The sequence below is a fragment of the Pygocentrus nattereri genome, chromosome 23 (assembly GCF_015220715.1).
Source record: "Pygocentrus nattereri isolate fPygNat1 chromosome 23, fPygNat1.pri, whole genome shotgun sequence".
In the NCBI taxonomy this organism is placed as follows: Eukaryota; Metazoa; Chordata; class Actinopteri; order Characiformes; family Serrasalmidae; genus Pygocentrus; species Pygocentrus nattereri.
The window spans coordinates 10,604,145-10,624,994 of NC_051233.1; the positions used below are offsets into that span (position 1 = coordinate 10,604,145).

At 39.4% G+C, this 20,850-nt stretch overlaps 1 protein-coding gene across 4 annotated transcripts in view; it reads left to right on the top strand.

The window, feature by feature from the left end:
• LOC108437656 (peripheral-type benzodiazepine receptor-associated protein 1) overlaps positions 1 to 20,850 on the top strand; it is a 165,408-nt gene that overhangs the window by 83,838 nt on the left and 60,720 nt on the right. For all 4 annotated transcript variants that reach the window (XM_017714887.2, XM_037533376.1, XM_037533378.1 and 1 more), the window contains 4 exons: positions 4,741 to 4,848; positions 6,911 to 7,039; positions 10,598 to 10,774; positions 12,010 to 12,162. In XM_017714887.2, coding sequence (XP_017570376.2) covers positions 4,741 to 4,848; positions 6,911 to 7,039; positions 10,598 to 10,774; positions 12,010 to 12,162 — 567 coding nt within the window. The remainder of the gene's footprint in view (positions 1 to 4,740; positions 4,849 to 6,910; positions 7,040 to 10,597; positions 10,775 to 12,009; positions 12,163 to 20,850) is intronic.

Genomic DNA, 20,850 nt, shown 5'->3' on the forward strand with positions numbered 1-20,850 from the left:
TTACAAAACTCCTGCTGTTATGTTATTAAAGATTCCGGCATTCTGTAAAATAGTCGGCTATTCTAATATAAAATGAACCGTAGAAATTACCCTGGGATATATTCATCCAGAACTACCCTGAAAGATATTGTCAAAAATAATAATCTGCTTTGTTTACATAAAATTTTTCTTTGGAGAAGAAAACTGTAAAACAGGTCTCTTCAAAATCAGATTTTCGTGCATTCTTGCAATAATAATAAATTATTATTATTAATGCTGGAATGTTGCATGCATTGTAATGGGCACAGAAATAACTAGTAAATTATAATTATAATGATTATAAACAATAATTAACATTTGATTTATCATCATTTATGACTGCCTTTGGAATAAGAAAGAAGCATTATCAATGTTAACTGCTCGGTTACTATGCGACATCATTCACTATCACAACGAGCACTCTAGTCTATATTTCTGTCAGGGGTGGGTGAAAAAAATGATGATGCTTTAAGACGTTTTTACGGTACATAATATGATTCACTATATTTCTGTTTTCTAAGATTTAGAAGTTGTGACAAAAAAACAGAGCCTGTAGCACCATATGTAAAAATACTATAGTGATAATAATAATAATAATAACAAAAATAATGATAATAATAATATTAAAACTCACAACTGTGAGTGATTTTTTTTTTTCAGTGTTCTGCAAACTGCACTGCATTAAATCAAACTAAACAGGCCTAATTAAGCTCTTTTTTTAGGGTGATTGTTTTCTCCCTAATTTAGTCATGTCCAATTCCACCCACTTGTTAGGACTCCCAATACCACACAGTACAACCAGTTAGGACAGTGAAGGCTAGCAAAGACCTAAGAGACCTGTGAGGCGCCACCGCATCTTTTCGAACTGCCGCTCACACAACGTCATTAGACAACTGAATACACGTGGAGGAAAGTGCCAACTACCAGATCTGTTACGTTAGCCAACCCCCCAGCGCTGACCAGCATCGCTATTATGCTCTGTCTTTAATGAAACATGTAATTGGTCATTGTTCTTTAAGTACTGGTGATACTCACAATATAGTCAGAAAAGCATATTGTGGCATTATCACAATATCAATATAATATAGTCATATTGCCTGCCCCTAACTGTCATATTCAAAACGTTTTAAAGAGACTGTTAAACTATATCAAACATAGTACGCTAATAGCTAAAGTTAGGATGAATGTGGACGGCTGGGATGTTCATGTATTTTATGACTATGTTTTGCAGGTTTCCCAAAATGATGTAAACATAAACACTATTTTTGTCGTCCCCAGGATGAGAGGACGGTGTTAGTCTGGAGCGCTGCTTAATTTATTTCTTAAGTATGACTTGAAGAAGAGCTCACTTATATTACTTAAGGCCCAAATCAAGCCAGCATGTATCTTCTTGATCACTCTGGGCATTTAAAGATGTGAACAGATGGAGATAAGTGTGGTTTTGTGTGGTAATATTGACTATGGCCAGTAAATTCCCAAATCGTTGACACTGCTAATGACGTACTGTGTTCACTTAAGACAGCTATGTAAATGGTTAAACAACATGATGTTTTCTGCTTGTGAGCAGCTGAATGTATTGTGTATGGATTTTTTATGGTCGTGATGTGTAAATAGTTTTTCCCTCTAAATTCCAGCCTCGCATTTTCTGCTGCTATCTGCCCGTTAATGATACCCATTGATACTGATATACCATCTACTCCCTTGTGGATGTAAATTCTGTAGGGGGTTAAAATACATTGATGCGTCATGTTGCACTGATGTATTGGCAGTTCTGCTGTATTGATTTTGAAGTGTATTTATAATGCACTAATTTTTTGACCAAAATGAAATGCTGTATTTTTAAAAATCTCTCAGTGTTTTGCATATTGTTTTATTTTCTGTGTTTCACCATTAAATTTGCTTCATTGACGTTCGTTATGCATTCCCAAAAAACCTAATCAAACTTTTGTCATTGTAAAGCTTAATGATTCACTGAGTCATTTTCTACAGAATCATGACTGAATGGAATCGTCCTGAGGTCAGTGATTTTATATTAGTTTTAAGTACGTCCTCTTAAGCCCCCGGAGGGCTCCACTCTAATGAACAGTATGTGAGAGGAGGCAAGCTCATTCTCCATTCTGTTTCTCCGTTGGATATGGAGGGCACGGGTATCCCCCTGGTCCAGCTGGCTCTGGTCAGTAATCACATGCACACACCATGAATCTGGATGCTGAAGTGTCAGTGATGTGGTGAAATCAAAGCTGCCACCTCCAGCCCAGTCCAGCTGGCTAACACTGGAGATAACAAGCAGAGCACAGCGGCACCAGGCAGGAGGGCCAACAAGGGGCCGAGAGAAGTGGAGGTTGTTGGAGTGATAACATAGACTGTCAATGATATCAACACTGGGGGTTAGATTTAGTTTGGCAAAGGATCTGTTGTGTGGACTGGGGGTTCTTGTATGTCTGTCATCAAACTGAAAAATGTGATTTAATTTATAAGCATAATTCAGAGCATAACGATTTCATTACTGGAAAATTGGACAAATGTGTTCACAGTAATGTATTTTTACTAAAAAACTGTGTCATCAGTACAGCCCTGTCTTTCAAAAGCACCAACAGTGCTCAAAACTAGGCATATTAGGTGCATTAAATCAAAGTGGGAGATGGAGGGTCTTGTGCTATGCATGCATTAACATGGACTGAACTTCATTCATTAAAAATGTATTTACTTTATATTGCAATCACTGCAAGAGAGAATAATTTGACAACTGCAGAAAATTAGATTTTGTCTGAAATTTGTATGTTTATATGTACTTGGGTAATCAGATATTGGGGAAAACGCTGAATCTACGTAAGCAATAATCAGATTCATGGAATCACTCACAGAATAATATGTGACTTAAATGCAACATAAAACTCATCCCTCAGCTTTTGTTTAAACATTGAGTCACTTAAGCAGAAAAATGGCTATACATCTAGAAGATGAAGAATATTTAAATGTTTCATTTTGTCAAGCATGTTGTTTGTTTTTAGCATCATTCTGAGAGAGTTTTGTTGCTGTGTTAAATGCCGCTTGCTATTTCCAGGAGTGCTGTGGCTTTGCTCATACATAGACTGAGAAAAACGAAAGAAATCAGAGTAAGAGCACCGAAAACCTGATTACAGAACTAAAAATCCAGATTCCTTTGTCTGATTCTTTCATCAGATTTCTAGGCCTTCATCCGATTGAAGAAATCAGAGTAGGCTATTTACCACTTGAATTATCAGATAACTGCTGAAATCCGATAATGATCAGATTATTCATTGTATGTCAATGCACTCATTATAATTATGTTCCAGGTTAAAAATAACAGTGTTATGTTTTACCAAAGGCAGCCAAATTGCTAACATTGCTAGCAATGCAGGGATTTGAACTCTAGCCACCAGCATGAAATAATAAAAGTGAATAATACTGTAATAATAAAGTTTAGTGACATAAAAAGAACAATAGTAAATTTAAAAATAATGTACTGAAGGAAACATCTCAAGCATCAGGTATACTTTCACCACATAATGAATTTTAGCTCCTACAAATTTTTAATAAAAAGGACAAATTATTATTATTATTTATAATAATAATAATAAATGTAAATGAAAAATAAAAACAATTAAAACAATTAGGGGGAAAAAGTTTATAAAAATACTTTTAGCCACTTTATTATGTTCTGTGATTACTTGTTTCTATTGGTTAGTTGTTTTTGGTGCAATAAACATCATTGAATATTGATTAAATTAGCATTTTTTATGAAGTACATTAAACGTATGTATGTATGTATGTATGTATGTATGTATGTATGTATGTATGTATGCATGCGGTTATTATTATTAGTAGTAGTATTGTTATTATTATTATTATTATACACCAGGCCCAGAGAGTATTTCACAAAGAAGGATTTTTCAGTTAGCCTGACAACTTGGGCCAAAATAAAAAAGACTTTCTAGTACAGCTAAGGGAGATTCCTAATGGACAGTCCATGTTACATGGATAAAATGACAAAAGTCCAGTCTCTGTAGAAGAGGACAGGGTCATATTGCAGAATAAAACTGCTTAGGTGTGCCTTTATTCTTGAACTGAAGACTGCCTGAAATGAATGGAAGTGAATGACAGCTTCTCTTAGATGGTCCTCTCTGTCCTGAGCAGCTCATGTTCGGTGACACACTTTGCAAGTCAAAAGCTGAGGCCTTGTATGGGATCACATTGCATGTAGTGAGTGACATATAGTAGGAAAAGGAACGTGAATTTTCACTTACTCAGCAGGCGCCTGTGCTTCCTTTCATTTCAGACTCTTTCTCCCTCTCTCTCCCTCTCTATTCCTCTCTCTCTAAGCCTCTCTTGCCCTTTTTCTTCCTGTCTGTGTTGTGATGGGATGTGGCAGTATAATATGCTGTTCTGTTTGCACTGGGCTGATTTAGCTGTTCCAATAAAAGCCTCTATTTAAGCTGTCACCCCTCAGAGGAGGTGTTCTTTTTGTTAGCAGCAAGAGACCCACGCACTGGTAGCTGGCAGCAGAGGGAAAAAATGCTGTGCGAGAGAGAGAGACACACACAGATGGGGCTAATACATCTGAATCTAGAGTAATGCTTCTTCAGATTTCATTCTGTCTTAATATACTTTTTACAGATGCCGTAATGCCGTTGCAATAATTTCTTATCAAATGTGAATTTATGCACTGATGAATAAAAAGCTCTTTTCTGTCTTATGCAGAATGGCACCGATTACAGCTTCCTGGTGCGGCAGAACTCGGAGCTGCTGAGGGCCCTGGAGGAGTTGGAGAAGACATGCTCCACACTCAGAGAGGAGAACAGCCTGCTGGTAAAGAACTTGTGTGCTCTGCTGATTTTAGACCAGTTTAAAGGATTCTGTCGTAATGCGGGGAATGATTCCTTCTGTAAGTTCTATACAGAATAGAAATAGAATAGAAAGAATACAGTGATGGTACAGTAAGGTACATGTAAGTTGCATTACTTGAGTGATTGATTTTAAGGGGGGCAGCTCTTCTTGTTTCTAAGCAGGTTGGGCCTTTACAGTTCTGTGTGAAAGTCAGAGACCACATTTAATATCCAGTCCAAAAAGTACAAGTTGTTCATTTTCCAGAATCAGAACCTTTAATCGTTAAATTAGGTGCAGTAAAACAAATATTTTATATATATATATATATATATATATATATACACACACATAAAATGGTACACAATCACACTGAGAAATAGAAAGGATGTACAATCAAGTACTGAAGAACATACTGAAGGACTTTGTAGTTCTTCAATTACAGACTGTAGTCCATCTGCTTCTTTGCATACTTTGAATTTGTTACCCCCTTTCACCCTATTCTTTAATGGTCAAGACTCCCACAGGACACCAGAACAGCAGTGCAGTGACACTGATGTAGTGGTGGTGTGTCAGTGCTGCTGGAGTTTTTAAACACTCTGTCCACTCACTGTCCACTCTACTACCATACTGACATTCCTACCTTGTCATCCACGTTGTAGGTGTAAAGTCAGAGAAAGTAGCTCATCTGTTGCTGCACAGTTTGTATTGGTCATCCTCTAGTCCTACATCAGTGGCCACAGGACGCTACTGGTCGGATAGTTTTGGTTGGTGGACTGTTCTGATTTCAGCAGTGCCACTCGTACCTGTGCAACACACGCTAGCACGCCACCACCTCAGGGTAACTGCAGTGCTGAGAATGATCCACCACCCAAAATAATACCTGCTTTGTGGTGGTCCTGTGGGGGTCCTGACCATTGAAGAACATGGTAAAAGGAGGCTAGCTACAGTATGCAGAGGTACAGATGGACTAACAGTCTGTAATTGTAGAACTACAAAGTGCACCTATAGTAAGTGGAGCTCATTAAATAGACAAAGAGTATAGATATAAGGAGATGTAGTTAATGAATTGGCTAGTCAGTGGTTATACAGTATGTACTAAACTAAAAGTATTTAGCAGCTAATAAAAATTTCTACATTTTCTAAGCCACTTATTCTTCTGGGTCATGGGGGAAGCCGGAGCCTCCAGCAGTCATTGGGCGGAAAGCAGAAAACATCCTGCACAGGTCACCAGTCCATCGCTGGGATAGGCTCTGGCACCTTCCCGCAACCCAGCAAGATAAGCTAATAAAAATAAATGTATTTATTAAATATGTATATGGCAATAAGTAAAAGTGTGTAAGTGTGCTGACTACACTGGAGGAAAGTGGTTAAGGTTCTTATTCAGAAGGATCATGGTATGGTCTATACTGTGGTGATGTACATTATTGTGTGTAATGAAATGCATTTTAAAGGGGCGGGGGGTGCACACATGTGAGTGTCCTTTTTTATGAGGATGATGGGGAAAGGAGCTGTGGAGGTCATGTTTTGTTCGAGTCTTTAGGGCTCTCACTCTTTGACTCTGCTCTGATTGAAGCCTCTAGAAGAAAGACTAACTTGGGTGTAAAGGGTCAGCTGTGATTTTTCCCTGCCCTCTCCCTTGTAAATCCCTAAATGAATAACTAGAGCGAAGCCAATAGTTTTCTTTGCACGTTATGCCTTATGCTGTAGCCTGTGCTTGTTCTGCAAAGATGCAGACCTGAACCAGATGGAGGTATATTTTCTTTCCTCAGTAAGGGCTACGCATCCTTTCAGACCCGTAGCACTGAGTTGCCTTCTCACAGAGGAGGGATGGACAGTAACACCTGTGGATTTTTTCATTATCTTTTTCACGTTAGTTTTGGAAACTCCTTTATTTCTGCTATTTTCTTTAGACTTTCCTCTTCCTTATGCAAGTGGATTATCATATATCTAATCTTAGAAACATCTGAAAAATGAACTGTCGCTGTGTCTGATTCAGTCTCCTCATCTTTTAATATCTTTTCTTTTCTCACTCTCCCTTTCTCAGCGGAAGAGCAGTTGTCCTGAGACAGAGGAGAAGGTGAAGAGGCTGAGGAGGAAGAACACAGAGCTGGCTGTCATTGCTAAGCGCCTGGAGGAGAGGGCACGGAAGCTGCAGGAGGCCAACCTTAAAGTGGTACACATCCCACACATCAAGCTTTTTAGACATCACTCCTTATGAGCAACGCTGATGTTCCTCATTTAAAACTCATATCCACAATCAGCTGTGGTTCCATTTGAGTTGTATCTCCAGCTGCTGCATCTGCAGACTTAAGACCCAACCCTAATCTAATGTGCCCAATCCAGCTAAGTAAACTCAGAAGGGGCTGAATATGAGAGCTAGGTGTGCTGGACTAAGTTTGCAACCAAACTTATCAAGAAGCTGGCAAAAACTCTCCAATAACTACATAATGGTAATCACTTGACGTACCATGATTCAGCCTTGCTTTAAGTCTTTGTTACTCTCTGTTAACAAGTTGGTAGTGCATTTGCATTTATCCTTGGTTATGATGTCACAACCATGAGGTGTTTTAAATGGCCTGTGTTCTTCAAAGCATCTGTGTAGATTACCTTACTTTTACTGCTTTGATTAGGATTACATAATATATATTTATAGAAAGTGTATTCTCTGCCATGTGTGTCACATCACTGCTATACCAAAAAAAGAACGCCACAATAAAAGTCTTTGGTCAAAAGAACACCTCAGTAAAAGTCGTTGTGCAGGATTCTCAGTCACCTTTCTAAACAGCTTTCAATATGAAAATAAATACCATAAATAATGTGAAATATCTGTATGAAGCAATGTGCATTTATATTAATATTGTTGGTTATTCCTAGTGGTATCATACACTATAAGGTGTTCAATATCAGTTATCGCATTGACCCTGGAAATCTGTGTAGTTGTTTACCCCGTTTTAGGATCTCAAATTGTTTACAAAGTACAAGCCACTCATTTCCCTGCTTTTTTCTAGAATATGAGACCTTTTAAACACACATGTCACACAGACTTCACTTGCACAACAGCACCAGTCAATTCCTCCACCCCTCTTTGGCCCACATTTTTGTTTGTTCTCAGAGTTGCAACATTGTGTCCAGCAATAATGCTGCCAGTGGAGCTGACCCTGCCATTCCCTAATGAACCCACTGGAGCTCCTCTGAATGGCTCCTTTTGTTTATTAATTAGAGTCCACTGCTGCTCACAGCAGATTGAGTAATCATTGGTAGTTACAGAGACATACATGAAATCGCAGTGTGAGCAGCAGCTAGTGTAGTGGGCTGTTAAGAGGCTGAGGGTCTGCTGTGTTTGAACGTCAGCTCTCATTTCACACAACCTTTGATTTCACACAACAAACCTGGTTATGTAATACTGTGTAAATCTAGCTGCAGAGCGTTCAGTATAGATTTGAAGTGGTTAAGACATTTCTGATGTGTGTGTGTGTGTGTGTGTGTGTGTGTGTGGGAAGGGGTGGGGGGTGGTGTAAGTGAGATGAGAGGGATATGTACTGACACTGCACAGAAGTGGGTGAGTGAGAGATGAAGAGACGGAGATGAGAAAGACAGAGAAGATCGAAAGAGATCTACATTCTAAGGTGTGTGCGCGTGTGCACACGTGTGTTCGTGAAGCAGAAGAATTTACATGTACATGAAGTATAAATGAAATATAAGACATAATATTACATGTAGCTACTTATATGCAATACATATGGGACATATTACATAAAGATAGTTATACTATATGTTTGATACATGTCAATTACACACACACACACACACACACACACACATATATATATATATATATATTTCTTTTTTTAATATTTCAGTTTTTACATAATTTGAAAATGCCTTGTCCTTTGCATTGTATGTAAATTTCAGGATGAATAGACCAAAAGAAACGCTGGGGAAAAAAGCCTGGCTCCACTGACTTACATTAAAAGTAAAGTAGGTTTTTTGCTTCTTCTGTAAAGTTACCATGTTGGAGATCAATGTTTTGTTCCAACAACAGCAATATATATGTTACGCCTACATTAGGTGCTCACATACATTGATTCTTATGGGACATTGTTACATACAAGTCCTTACATGTGTATAATATATGCTATATATTACAAATACATATTTACATATACATTATATACAGGACCTTAGTATTGCATATGGGGACTTAGGTGTGCATATTAGAAATGGAGTGCATTAGTATTACATTTAAATACTTAGATATGTATAATACATACGGGACATGTGACACTGAATGAAACCCAGTGTGTGTGTGGGGTGGTGTAACTGTATTCCACAGGGCCACCTGCACGGCCACCTGTCTGCTCTCTGGTGGCCGTGGCGATTGGCTGGCTGTTACTGTTCAGCACCTGTTACACTCTTCACAGGCCTGTGTGAGCTACAGCCCCCCGGCCAGGCCAGCAACACACACAGACACATGCACAGCGGTTAATGGTTGAAGAAGCACTAATTTCATTTGATTGCTGCTCTTTCTGCCATAGTGCATACACACAGAATTGGGATGGGCATGAGTACCGATTACATGCCCACCAACTGACTAGCAAAATAACCAAAAACCAACTGCTGTTTCACTGACTGTCTCTCACTCCGTAAGGCTCAGTGTTGTCACTCTGTGCAAATGGAAATGAAGCACTTGATGAAATTTATCAACTTTATCATTTGTTTAGTAATAAAATGTATTGTTCTTTTTTGTCACCTGTCTAGTTTGCCCAGATCTGTTCCTGTCTTTCATGAGGTTATGGAATTTCATGCACATCCAGCTGATCATTTTTAATGTTTGAGTAAAATGTCTTTTTTAAGTGGCTGAGTATTTGGCCAGAAAATGAGGCAGAGCAGCAGAAGATTTTACAGGACAGTTATGACTGTATATTAAACCACTCACAGCAGCGAAATACACTGAGCATGTTTACAGCAGTTTACAACTGTTTCTCTCCTCTCCCTCTGTCTCTTGCTCTTTCTCTCTCTGTCCATCTCTCCCCCTCTATCTTTCTTTTTTCTCTTTTGCTCTCTCTCCCTCTCTTTACCCTTTTTTCTCTTTTTCTCTCCCCTGTCTCCATTTGTTTTTCTTTTTTTCCCTCTTTCTCTCTCCCTCTCTCCCTCCCTTTCTCCCCCTGCTTCTCTCCTCCTTTATATTTCTTTTCTTTCTCTCTCGCTTTCTCTCTCTCTCTCATTTCTTTCCTTTTGTCTTTTTTTACGCTGTTTCTTTTTTCTCATCTTTCTTTTCTTCCTTGTCTGTCTCTCTCTTTTGTTTTCTCATTTTCCTGCTGTCTTCCTCTCTTTCTCTTACTTGCTCTCTTCACTTTCTCTTATTCCCCTTTCTTTCTTACTCTCTTTACTTTCTCTCTCTCTCTCTCTCTCTCTCTCTCACTCACTCACTCACTCACTCACTCACTCTCTCTCTCTCTCTCTCTCTCTTTCACTCTCTCTCTCTCTCTCACTCACTCACTCACTCACTCACTCACTCTCTCTCTCTCTCTCTCTCACTCACTCACTCACTCACTCACTCACTCACTCACTCTCTCTCTCTCTCTCTCTCTCTCTCTCTCTCTCACTCACTCACTCACTCACTCACTCACTCACTCACTCACACTCTCTCTCTCTCTCTCTCTCTCTCTCTCTCTCTCTCTCTCTCTCTCTCTCTCACTCTCTCTCTCTCTCTCTCTCTCTCTGTGTGCAGGTGAACACTCCTCTTCCTGTAAAGCCGGGTGCAGTAGAGCAGTATAAGCGGGCATTTGCGAGGCAGCGTGCGCGAGACTTGGCGCAGCACGCAGACACGCTCCTGTCTAAAGACAAAGAAATAGCTGCGCTGCAGCAGGAGTGTCGAAAACTAGAGGCCAGGATAGGACAGGGGAAGGTACAACACACATACACACACACAGCCCTGATTTCAGATCTACATGCTGCTTGTTGTCACTTGGTCCCACAAATAGTTTTAATTACTTAAGTTGATTTGATTAATAAAAATATTAATTGGAAAAAAAATAAAATGATTAATTGGCTGTAGACATCTGTTGTCATGCCTGATCAATTGGTCTCTTCTGTGGCCTGGATCTGTGTTGACTTTGTCTCTGTATGCCCCCTGGTGGACATTATTGGCACTGCACATATTCTGTAGTGAAACTGATTAATATTTAATGTGCTAATGAAGATATGAATAAAGACAGCAGAGACCTGTTTTGAATATGTGGTCATTTGGCATATTAAAAAAAGATATATACTATATGTAGTTTATGTGTGTATGTAATACATACACACACACACACACACACACACACACATATATATATATATATATATATATATATATATGAATGATCACGTGTGTATATATATCACATATGGTATATTTTGTTGCTTTCAGGACAAAACCTTGTCTATCCATTTTTGTTGTTCTTTGTTTTTGACATAATTTGAAAATGCATGTTGACCTTTACAATGTTTGTAAAGTTTGTGATGAATGGACCTAAACAAATGGCCCAAAATGACGTAGAAAAATTCTGGCTCCATTGACTTACATTAAAAGTAAAGTATGTGTGTGCGTGTATGCGTGTGTGTTTGATCTATTGTGTATCCACAGTGTCACTCACATTGCAAACCTTTATACCAGCTGCTTTGCAGGAATGTACTTGAGTTTTACTCTGCGCAGACTGCATGACTCATCGCTTTCTTTAGCCACTCAGAACAGGAGACTGCTGATGTGGCTCTGTGTAAAAGAGAGAGAGAGGGAGGTAGAGAGAGCGAGATTTGACCACTAGATGGCAGCGAACGTTATCACCTTGTCCTGCAACATCTAAACTGGGCTACTAAAACACAGTCTAGTCCTGGCATTGATAGAATACTTACACTGAGAATTATATCATATGTAATGAACGCCATCCACACTGATATGATTCAGGGATCACTTGTAGAGGCCAAAGCCATTCTTCAGTTTCTTATGTGTCTGTTCCACTGTGTGTGGTAATGCACATGCATACATAAACATAAAACATGTTTAAGAAATAAGAATAAGTGCAGCTCCTTAATACTCTCTCTCTCTCTCTCTCTCTCTCTCTCTCTCTCCCTCTCTCTCCCTTACTATATTCTATATAGGGCTATCCTGGCCCAGCAGCAGCAGGAGAGTTTGAGCGTCTGTTGAAGGAGTCTCAGAAGGAGGTGCTGCGTCTGCAGAGACAGCTCTCAGTCAGCTCAGCTCGAGAGCAGGTCGGTCCTGCAGGAGCAGAGAAAGAGGAGAAAGAGGAACAGGTTAGAGCACTACCTCACTCCACAGCACCCTCATGTGGCTCCTCACAGGACAGCTTTACACTGGCTGTAGAGCTGTACATGAGCCCACAGGCTTATTGGCCAGAAAATGGTTCTAAAGAGTGATTTTTTTCCCTCATAGAAAAAACTCATCACACATATAACACATACCTTTATTTTTAAGTGTGCGCTTTCTAAGAATAGTCTTAAGGCTGGATTTACGCACTGAAACTTTTACACAACTTTAGTTGCTTGAAACCTACATTGCACTTCAGTCACAAGCATTGCAAGCATCTCAGCTTTGTGGAACAAATTTCATTGAAACAGCACTAATTTGGTGCAGTAGTGGAACGGTCCAAATTTGTTGTTTGCTACTTGTTTTTAAATTACTCTGTGGAACTATTTTGCATGCGCCTTACAACGTGCAACTAATTGCATGAAAGTTTTATCATGTAAAGCCAGTCTAAATCTCACTATACCACATAGTTGGTAAATGTGCTGATTATAGAAGTAAGCCTAAATGCACTGGAAAACAGGCTTTAAATAAAGAATGAGAAATACAATCTAATTTTGCATCAAATTAATTAATCTCCTGATTTACATTAACACTTGAATGGTGTGTTGGGGTCTTTGTCAAAGAAAGTTGTCACACACCCTCCATGATCTCTAAGGCTGGCACAGTGAAACTTTCATGCAGCTAGTTGAGAGTTACATGCAACTTCACAGTTACACAAAGCAATTCAAAAATAGTCAAATTCACATGCAACGCCTTTGTTTATTCTATAGTAAGTAAGATTAGTTGCTAGTATTTTTCATATACTGTATCATTATGGCTATATTAAGAATATGCCGTATGTTATTTAGTGTACATTTGTAACTTTTTCATGTTTATGTCAGTGAAATATACACTGGAGATGTGTGGAGACGTTCTTATCCCTCCCCTTTCACCCCATTGCTCACTAGCAGCTCAACACAGCTTTTCACCGTAGTGTTCTGTTTGGTCTGTTTACACAGTGACAGAGAAGAATAGTTTATTTGATTAAATTGATTAAAACATTTGAATTGATTTCCATTCCACCCTCTATTATGAAACATGCAGAAAGATGTTAACCTTAGCTCTTTTACTTTCCTGTACCTTACCAGTGCTGTCTGCATTTTGATTGTCTGCTTCATGAAACTTCTTTCACAGAGCTGAAGCAGTTGCAGTATTATTTTGGTAATATGTCCCTCTTGCACCAATATGTCCGTATTACTTTTTAAAATGGGTTTGTTCCTCTTCTTATTTAACTACTGGACTGTAGATCTGTCACTAATCAAGTAATTATTCATTTGAATGATAATAAACATTTTGGCTTGTTCTTACAAAATGAATGAACAATTTGAAAACACAGAACAGAAACAAGCCATACATGAATTTTATAACATAGAAACATCAAGAAAATAGCATAGAGTAAGTGCTGACTAAGTACAATTTCCTTAAGAAATAACCCAGGTGCCCTACCTAAAAAGTCCCACCCAGATGTGAAAAGAAAGCTACAGATCTGGTAAAGCTTGAGGAAGAGGGAAAATCCCATAGAGGAACAGAAAGAGGCTGATGCATTCCAGAAACTTAGCATGTTTTTCGTTTCAGTTGGGGTCATTGCTGTTGATTATATTAGTAACTAAGTAATCTGTTGACTAATTTGACAATTATTTGAGTGATTGAAGAAATAAAGCCAAACAATAAAAAAAGATGCTAAACTGTAGCAACCCATGCACACCTTTATTTTTAAGTGCGCTTTATGAGAATTCTCTAAGGCTGGCTTTGCACACTGAAACTTTCACACAGCTTCAGTTGCTTGGAACCTACATAGCACTTGAGCTGCCACAGTCGCATGCTTCTCAGCTTTGAGTAATAAGATTCACTGAAACAGTCAAAACAACACTAATTTGGTTAACTAATGGAGCAGTCCAGATTTATTGTGTGCTACTTGTTTTTGCCTTTAAAAATTGCTTTGTGTAATGATGTTGTGTGCACCTTACAACGTGTAAAGCCCGTCTCTCACCATACCTTAAAAGATTCCTTATAAGATTCTAAAATGCTAAATAAACAAGGATGCCTTTAAAAAGTTTTCATTAAAAGATTTATACGGTGCTGTGCAAATTCTTTTAGGCAGCTATTCAAAAGCTGTTTCTTTGGGCAAGTGTTTATTTACCAGTACAAAAATACAAGTATTTCAATGTGGGCTATTTTACTTATGTTAGTATTTTGGTTTAAAAAATTCCAAACCTCTCCTTGTGCATCCCTATATTATTTGCATCTGGTACCCAGTGCCTGGTTTGGCTAATTTAGTGGTCTTCCTGCAGATTTCACCTCCAATGCAACTCTAACACACCTCATTCAGCTAATCTAGAACTTCTGAAGGCAATAATTAACACGTGATTTTTCTGTTGTGGTCGCCATATTTGGGACCAAATTTCTGGCTTCACTGCTCTGCACAAATGTAATTAGACATGAAAGGCTGCTTATACAGTAACCCCCCAAATCCCCCCCCCCCTCGAACTCCTGCTCCCCTTTAAACTGGTGGAAAGCCACCAAATATGTGTTTTCCTGACATTTATGTTTATCTCATACACAACCCCTCTCCCTGTTCTGGAGAGTCTCTCAAAGCTTTTAAAAGCACAGAAGCCCACCGGCTCTTCATGTCAGAGTGGGTAAATTATCCCATGGTGTTGCACAAAGAGGAGAAACGGCATCAGCTAATTAACAGATGTGAACAGTCCTAGGCTTTAGATAACTTTAGCTAATGTTAACAGTAGAGAGATAAACAGTTGCCCCCTTAATGGAGCTGCAAACAGGTGGTTATAACATTTGCTTCTCTGCTTCTGGAGATTTAAATAATGCTTCAATGGAGAAACATGAATGTTAAATATAGGACTGACCCCTGCACTGCATAGTTGTGGTTTCCCTGGTTAAAATACCTGATATTATTAGCTAATTAGTTCCTACTTGAGCTGAATGAGAACAGCAGGAAAAAAAACGCTAAACTGTGCAGTACAGGGGCTCCAAGCCTGGAGTTTGAAAACACTGAATCGGTCCTCAAAATGCTGCTGACTATACAGTGTGAGGTCATGTGAAACGTGAGAATTTAATTAAATGCATATAAATGTGAGCATCCATCAGGCTGCGTCTTGCTGTTCAAACTTAAAATGTCCTTTGGCAGCTCGTCTGATAACTCATTGAGAAGATATAATTCAAATCAAAGCAGAGATCATATCACTCCTGTTTCAAAAGAACTACACTGGCTACCTGTATCATTCAGGATAGATTTTAAGGTTCTTCTACTAGCTTTTAAGGCTCTAAATGACCTTAAAGTACCACTTACATTACAGATTGTCTGTCTGTTTATGTTGCAGCATGTGATCTTAGATCTGCAGATACTGACCTTCTGTAAAATACAGAAAACATGGAGAGGCCTCTTTCAGTTATTATGCTTCTGAGCTCTGGAACTCAATTCCACCTTTTATTAGAGGGTCAAGCCAAGTGCTCACTTTTAAGAAGCACCTAAAAACATATCTCTAAGTGAGCATTTAATTAAACTCCTACGTCTAGTGGTGTTTATCTTGTAATTTTAATCTGTATAATTTTCTTCTAATTCTAAATAAATACTATCATTTCTTGCATAGCTATATTTTATCACCTGTTTGTAAAGCACTTTGAGCTGCCACTGGCATGAAATAAAAATTATTATTATTATTATTATTATCATATATTAATTTTTTATTTATTTGTTATTATTATTTCTTTAATTAAGTAATGAAACTTAACTGATTAGTCATTCAATTTCTGTTTTCCCCACTGCTCAGTTCCAGCACAGTCAGGATGTGATCATTATTCAGCAGTTTCGCTCTGGCTGTGAATGTCAGACTGTTGCCCGGCAATCATTACACAGCAATTTTGTTCTAACGCTTAAGTGTCAAACGGTGAGAGTCGGTGGGCGTAACATGATCATTGTGTGGCAGTTGTGCTGTAACCTTCAGTGTCTTAACGCTTTAGTAATACAGTAATGTTGCTCAGCGGTTGCAGGCAGTTTTTCTGCAGCTTTCACAACGTGCAGCAGTCATAATGCGCTCATTACTCTGCAGTTTTGCTGTAAACCTCAGGGTCATGCACCATACGTTGCAGCGTTGAGCAAAGCTGAGGGCTTGGGTAGTCCTCGGGCTTAGGGCAGATATGCTTGTGGAGGAGTGTGTGTGTTGTTAATATGGGGTTTTGGTCCAGTGGGGGGTTTTGCAGGGCTTAGTGTCTGTTTACACTGACATAAATGCTGTTTGCTCCTCTTACATAATGGACTACACCATTATCTGCCACACTGCCTAATGAGCTGACTTCCAGCCATGAACTTAAGCCAGAGAGAGAGAGAGAGAGAGAGAGAGAGAGAGAGAGAGAGAGTGACACGTACTTTAACCCAGTGGTGGATGAAGTACACAGATCATGTACTTGTGTTAAAGTAGAGATACCCAAGGTAAAATATTATTCCAGTAAAAGTAGAAGTTCCTCCCTTTAGACCTCCACTTGAGTAAAAGTACAAAAGTATTTGCCTTCAAATGTATTTAAGTATCAAAAGTGAAAATGCTAAAAGATGTATTACGACTCTGTCCTGACAAGACTCTTGCTTTATCAACTCATTTTAGGTGAAAATACTCCAGTGTCACTCTTGTAACGCCAGTCTTTTAATAGATGGTCATTAATTAATCTGACGCTGATGTCTATCAAAATTATCATTAGCACAAAACACTGAAGGCATATAGGTAGAACCAAGTGGCTCTGAAATAATCTTTTGCAAACAAGCAAAGTTTCTGTTTAAGGTTTATTTGCAACTTAGTTTAAATAAGAATTTGTTTAAATTTAAACAAGTTTAAACAAGTTTAAATTTAATAAGAACTTGCTTTAAACACAGCTTCACAAATGAGTTTTCCTTTACTATACTGCGTCTGTAGGTCTCTGTTCATAAACATAAACTATCCATCCATCCATCCATTTTCTAAGCCGCTTCTCCGTCAGGGTCGCGGGGGGGAGCTGGAGCCTATCCCAGCAGTCTTCGGGCGGAAGGCAGGATACACCCTGGACAGGTCTAAACATAAACTAGACAGAACAAATTTACTATAAAATTAAAGTGTTATATAAATTCAGAAAAAAAGTCACACAACAGTCACAACTGCATACGTGTACATATTTCTATATTTTGGTCTATTTACACAAAGGTAGGTTAGTTGCATCATTTTTGTTGGCGTAGGCACTCCCAAATGTTTATTCTGTTACACTATCATTGAACGTGTGCTTGGGTAGGATGTTGCATAATGTAGTGGATTAAAAAGTAAGATAATTGATTTGGAGGGAAAGAAAAAGTCACCCAAAATGGAAATACCTCAGTAAAGTACAGATACCCAAAAAACTGCTTAAGCATGTTCGTGCCGCTGGTTTGAAAATTGCTAGCTACTCTATGTAGCTACGTCTGTCTCTTTAAGAATGATAGACAAAACAGAAAAAAACACTATGTTCAAGCTGCATTAGGGTGCACGCACTGCTGACACAGGAGTTGAAATACACAGCTTGTATAATCTCCATAAAAAAAAACATTGACCAATGGAAAAGGATGCTCTGAAACAGCTGCACATGAGCCCAGGATCGCCATACCCAATGCCCAGCATGAGGGTGTAGAGCCCAGCGTTCTCTAGAGTGGTAGAGCTCCATTCAGTGTCTTCAGGATGAGTTAAAGTGATCCAGAACTTATCATTCAATATCAGTACCTGACCTTACTAATGCTCTCATGAATGCAATCAACTCCTCAAAGCAATGTTACAACATCTATGAAAGCCTTCCCAGAAGAGTACAGGCTGTTACTATAGCAAAGAGGGGCAAACTCCTTATACTGCTGTAGCACGGCATGTGCGACCCTGGGCTCAAGGAGGACGCTGGAGCAAGGATTCACGTTTGCAGCAGCCATACTGGCAGCTCAGCCGCCTGGGTCGAATGTAGTGGCCTCATGCAACAGGTGGCGGGGCACGGGCAATGGAGCTCGGGACTCGCTCCTTGCTCTGGTGCCTCTCGTGGTCGGCACCAGCGTCCTGGTCCTCCTCCTCCCACTGTCACTCTCATGCCTCATGTCTGTCTGGGGAGCCCTGCACACTCGTGGCTCTCTCGCCAGGGTTCCTCGCCGCTGAGTGTTCGGGCCCTGCCTTTGCTGGCTCTCTCGGTTGTTGTCTACTCTTGATTTTGGAAGAAGCTCTGGATAAGCAGGTGTCTACAGATATTTGGCCATATATTATATCTATTTGAAAAAGATGGTTTATTGATAAAGGAAATATGCACAAAACTTGATTTTGAGGAAGTGTTGACTTTGAGTGGGCATTAAAACGGCTTGTTGACTCTACATCCCTCTCTATTTACTCTAGTGGTGTTTGCAAGAGTCAGAGAAAGTGGGACAGAATTCATCCCTTATTAATGACCTACTGCCCACTCTGTCCGACCTCTCTGAACTGTTAGGACTGCAGCCATGCACAGATGACAGAGGGCTGTCAAAACTGCCATGTGCTAAAAGTTTAAATCCCTCCCCACACAGTGAGCGAGATTCCTGTCTTGCACCACATGAACATGACGTTATCTTCAGCACTGCAGTGACACAAACTTGGTAGTGGCGTGTTAGTATGTATTGTGCTGGTATGTGTGGGTTAGACACAGAAGTGCAGTCATGTTTGTGTCCATCAGTGGTCACAGGACGCTGCCCAAGGGACAATTTACATGGAACGTCAGCATGTTTGTTGTTGTGCTTAGAGCTTTGTTGAATGAAGATAAATTAAGAGCAGTTTTAAAAACTTAATTAAAATATATTAAGAGAAGTTTAAAATATGAATCACCAACATGCAAAATGCTGATGTTAATGAAGCTAAATTTGAATCATTGTTTTGTTCCGAGTGGTTTTCATAGCTTTTGTTTGTTTCTTTAAAATTGTTCTTTAAAATTTCAGGTAATTCACACTAGCAGATTTTTTTTGTGATTTCAGTTTTTGGCTTATTGTCTTCCTACAGCAAGTCAGAATTAACATTTACAGAAACCCCCAAGAAGTATTTGACCATTGATGCCGTGCTATTAAGTTAATTGTATCAGGAAACAAAATGTCAAACAGTATTGTGCATTTGGTGTGTTTCAGATCATTTGTATGATTCTGAATCCATGATTCGTATTAATGAACACTGAAGCCCACCAGCACCATTGTAAGAAAAACAGGCCCAGACTTTGAAGTTTCCAGCTCTGTGCTTTACAGCAGGGTTTCTTAACCACTGGGCCAAGGACCACAAATGGACTACAAAGCACCCCTTTGTGGTCCTTCAACCTGTACTGAGGGGAGCCAGTGATCCGTAGTGGGGCTGAGATGGCACCTAGTCATAAAATCAAAAAAATAATTGACTTATCAATAAAAAAGAACTCCAATATTTTCAGACAGTTAACAACATTAAAACAAGCCCCATTATAACAGAGCACAGAGGCAGCTTTGTCAATTTTTTGCCTTTTGCCTCTAACAGAAACTCCTGATCTTTCAATAATCCACTCGCATCGATATTCTGCTGATAGTTCATGTTCAATGATATATATCACATATTGCAAGAGTAGGCCTCCACATATCCGTGTTTATTTTGTATCTTCTTCTTCTTTCGGCTGCTCCCTTTAGGGGTCGCCACAGTGGATCATCTGCCTCCATCTTGCCCTGTCCACTGCCTCCTCTACTTTCACACCAACCATCACCATGTCCACCTTCACTACATCCATAAACCTTCTCTGAGGTCTACCTCTTCTCCTTCTACCCGGCAGCTCCATCTCCAACATTCTTTGACCAACGTATCCACTATTCCTCCTCAACACATGTCCAAACCATCTCAACCTGGCCTCTCTGGCTTTATCTCCATACTGCTCCACCTTCACTGTCCCTCTGATCTGCTCATTTCTAATCTTGTCCATCCTTGTCACTCCCAACGAAAATCTCCGCCACCTCCAGCTCAGCCTCCTATCTTTTAGACAGAGCCACAGTCTCCAAACCATACATCATAGCAGGACACACTACTGTCTTGTAAACCTTCCCTTTCACTCTTGCTGCTATCCTTCTGTCACACATCAGCCCTGACATCCGTCTCCACCCACTCCATCCTGCCTGCACCCTCTTCTTCACCTCTTTTCTACACTGTCCATTGCTCTGGATGGTTGACCCAAGATATTTGAAGTCATCCACCTTTACGACCTCTACTCCTTGCATGTTCACCTTTCCACCTGCCTCCCTCTCATTCACACACATGTAATCAGTGTTTATTTTGTATAATTATCCATAAATGAGATTTTTAAGCAAAATTGTTGAGTTTTGTTTTCTTGTGGGCCTTCAAGCTTTCTAGTGATAAACAGGTGGTCCTTGAGGTGGAAGAGGTTGAGAACCTCTGCTTACATTTGCCAGAGCAAATTGTGCCCTGTGATGCAGCCCTGATATGCATGTGCCGTCCGTGTTAATGTTTTCCCAAAAAAAAAAAAAATTCAAGACAGAATAGAGTAACACCCTTGTGGAATGTTTCGGAGGGAAAGCCCTTCATTTACTAACAATGACTTTCATTTTCTGTTTTGTCTGGAACGGCTCTGTTATTTCACTGCGTCTTTTAACCCTGAGCATA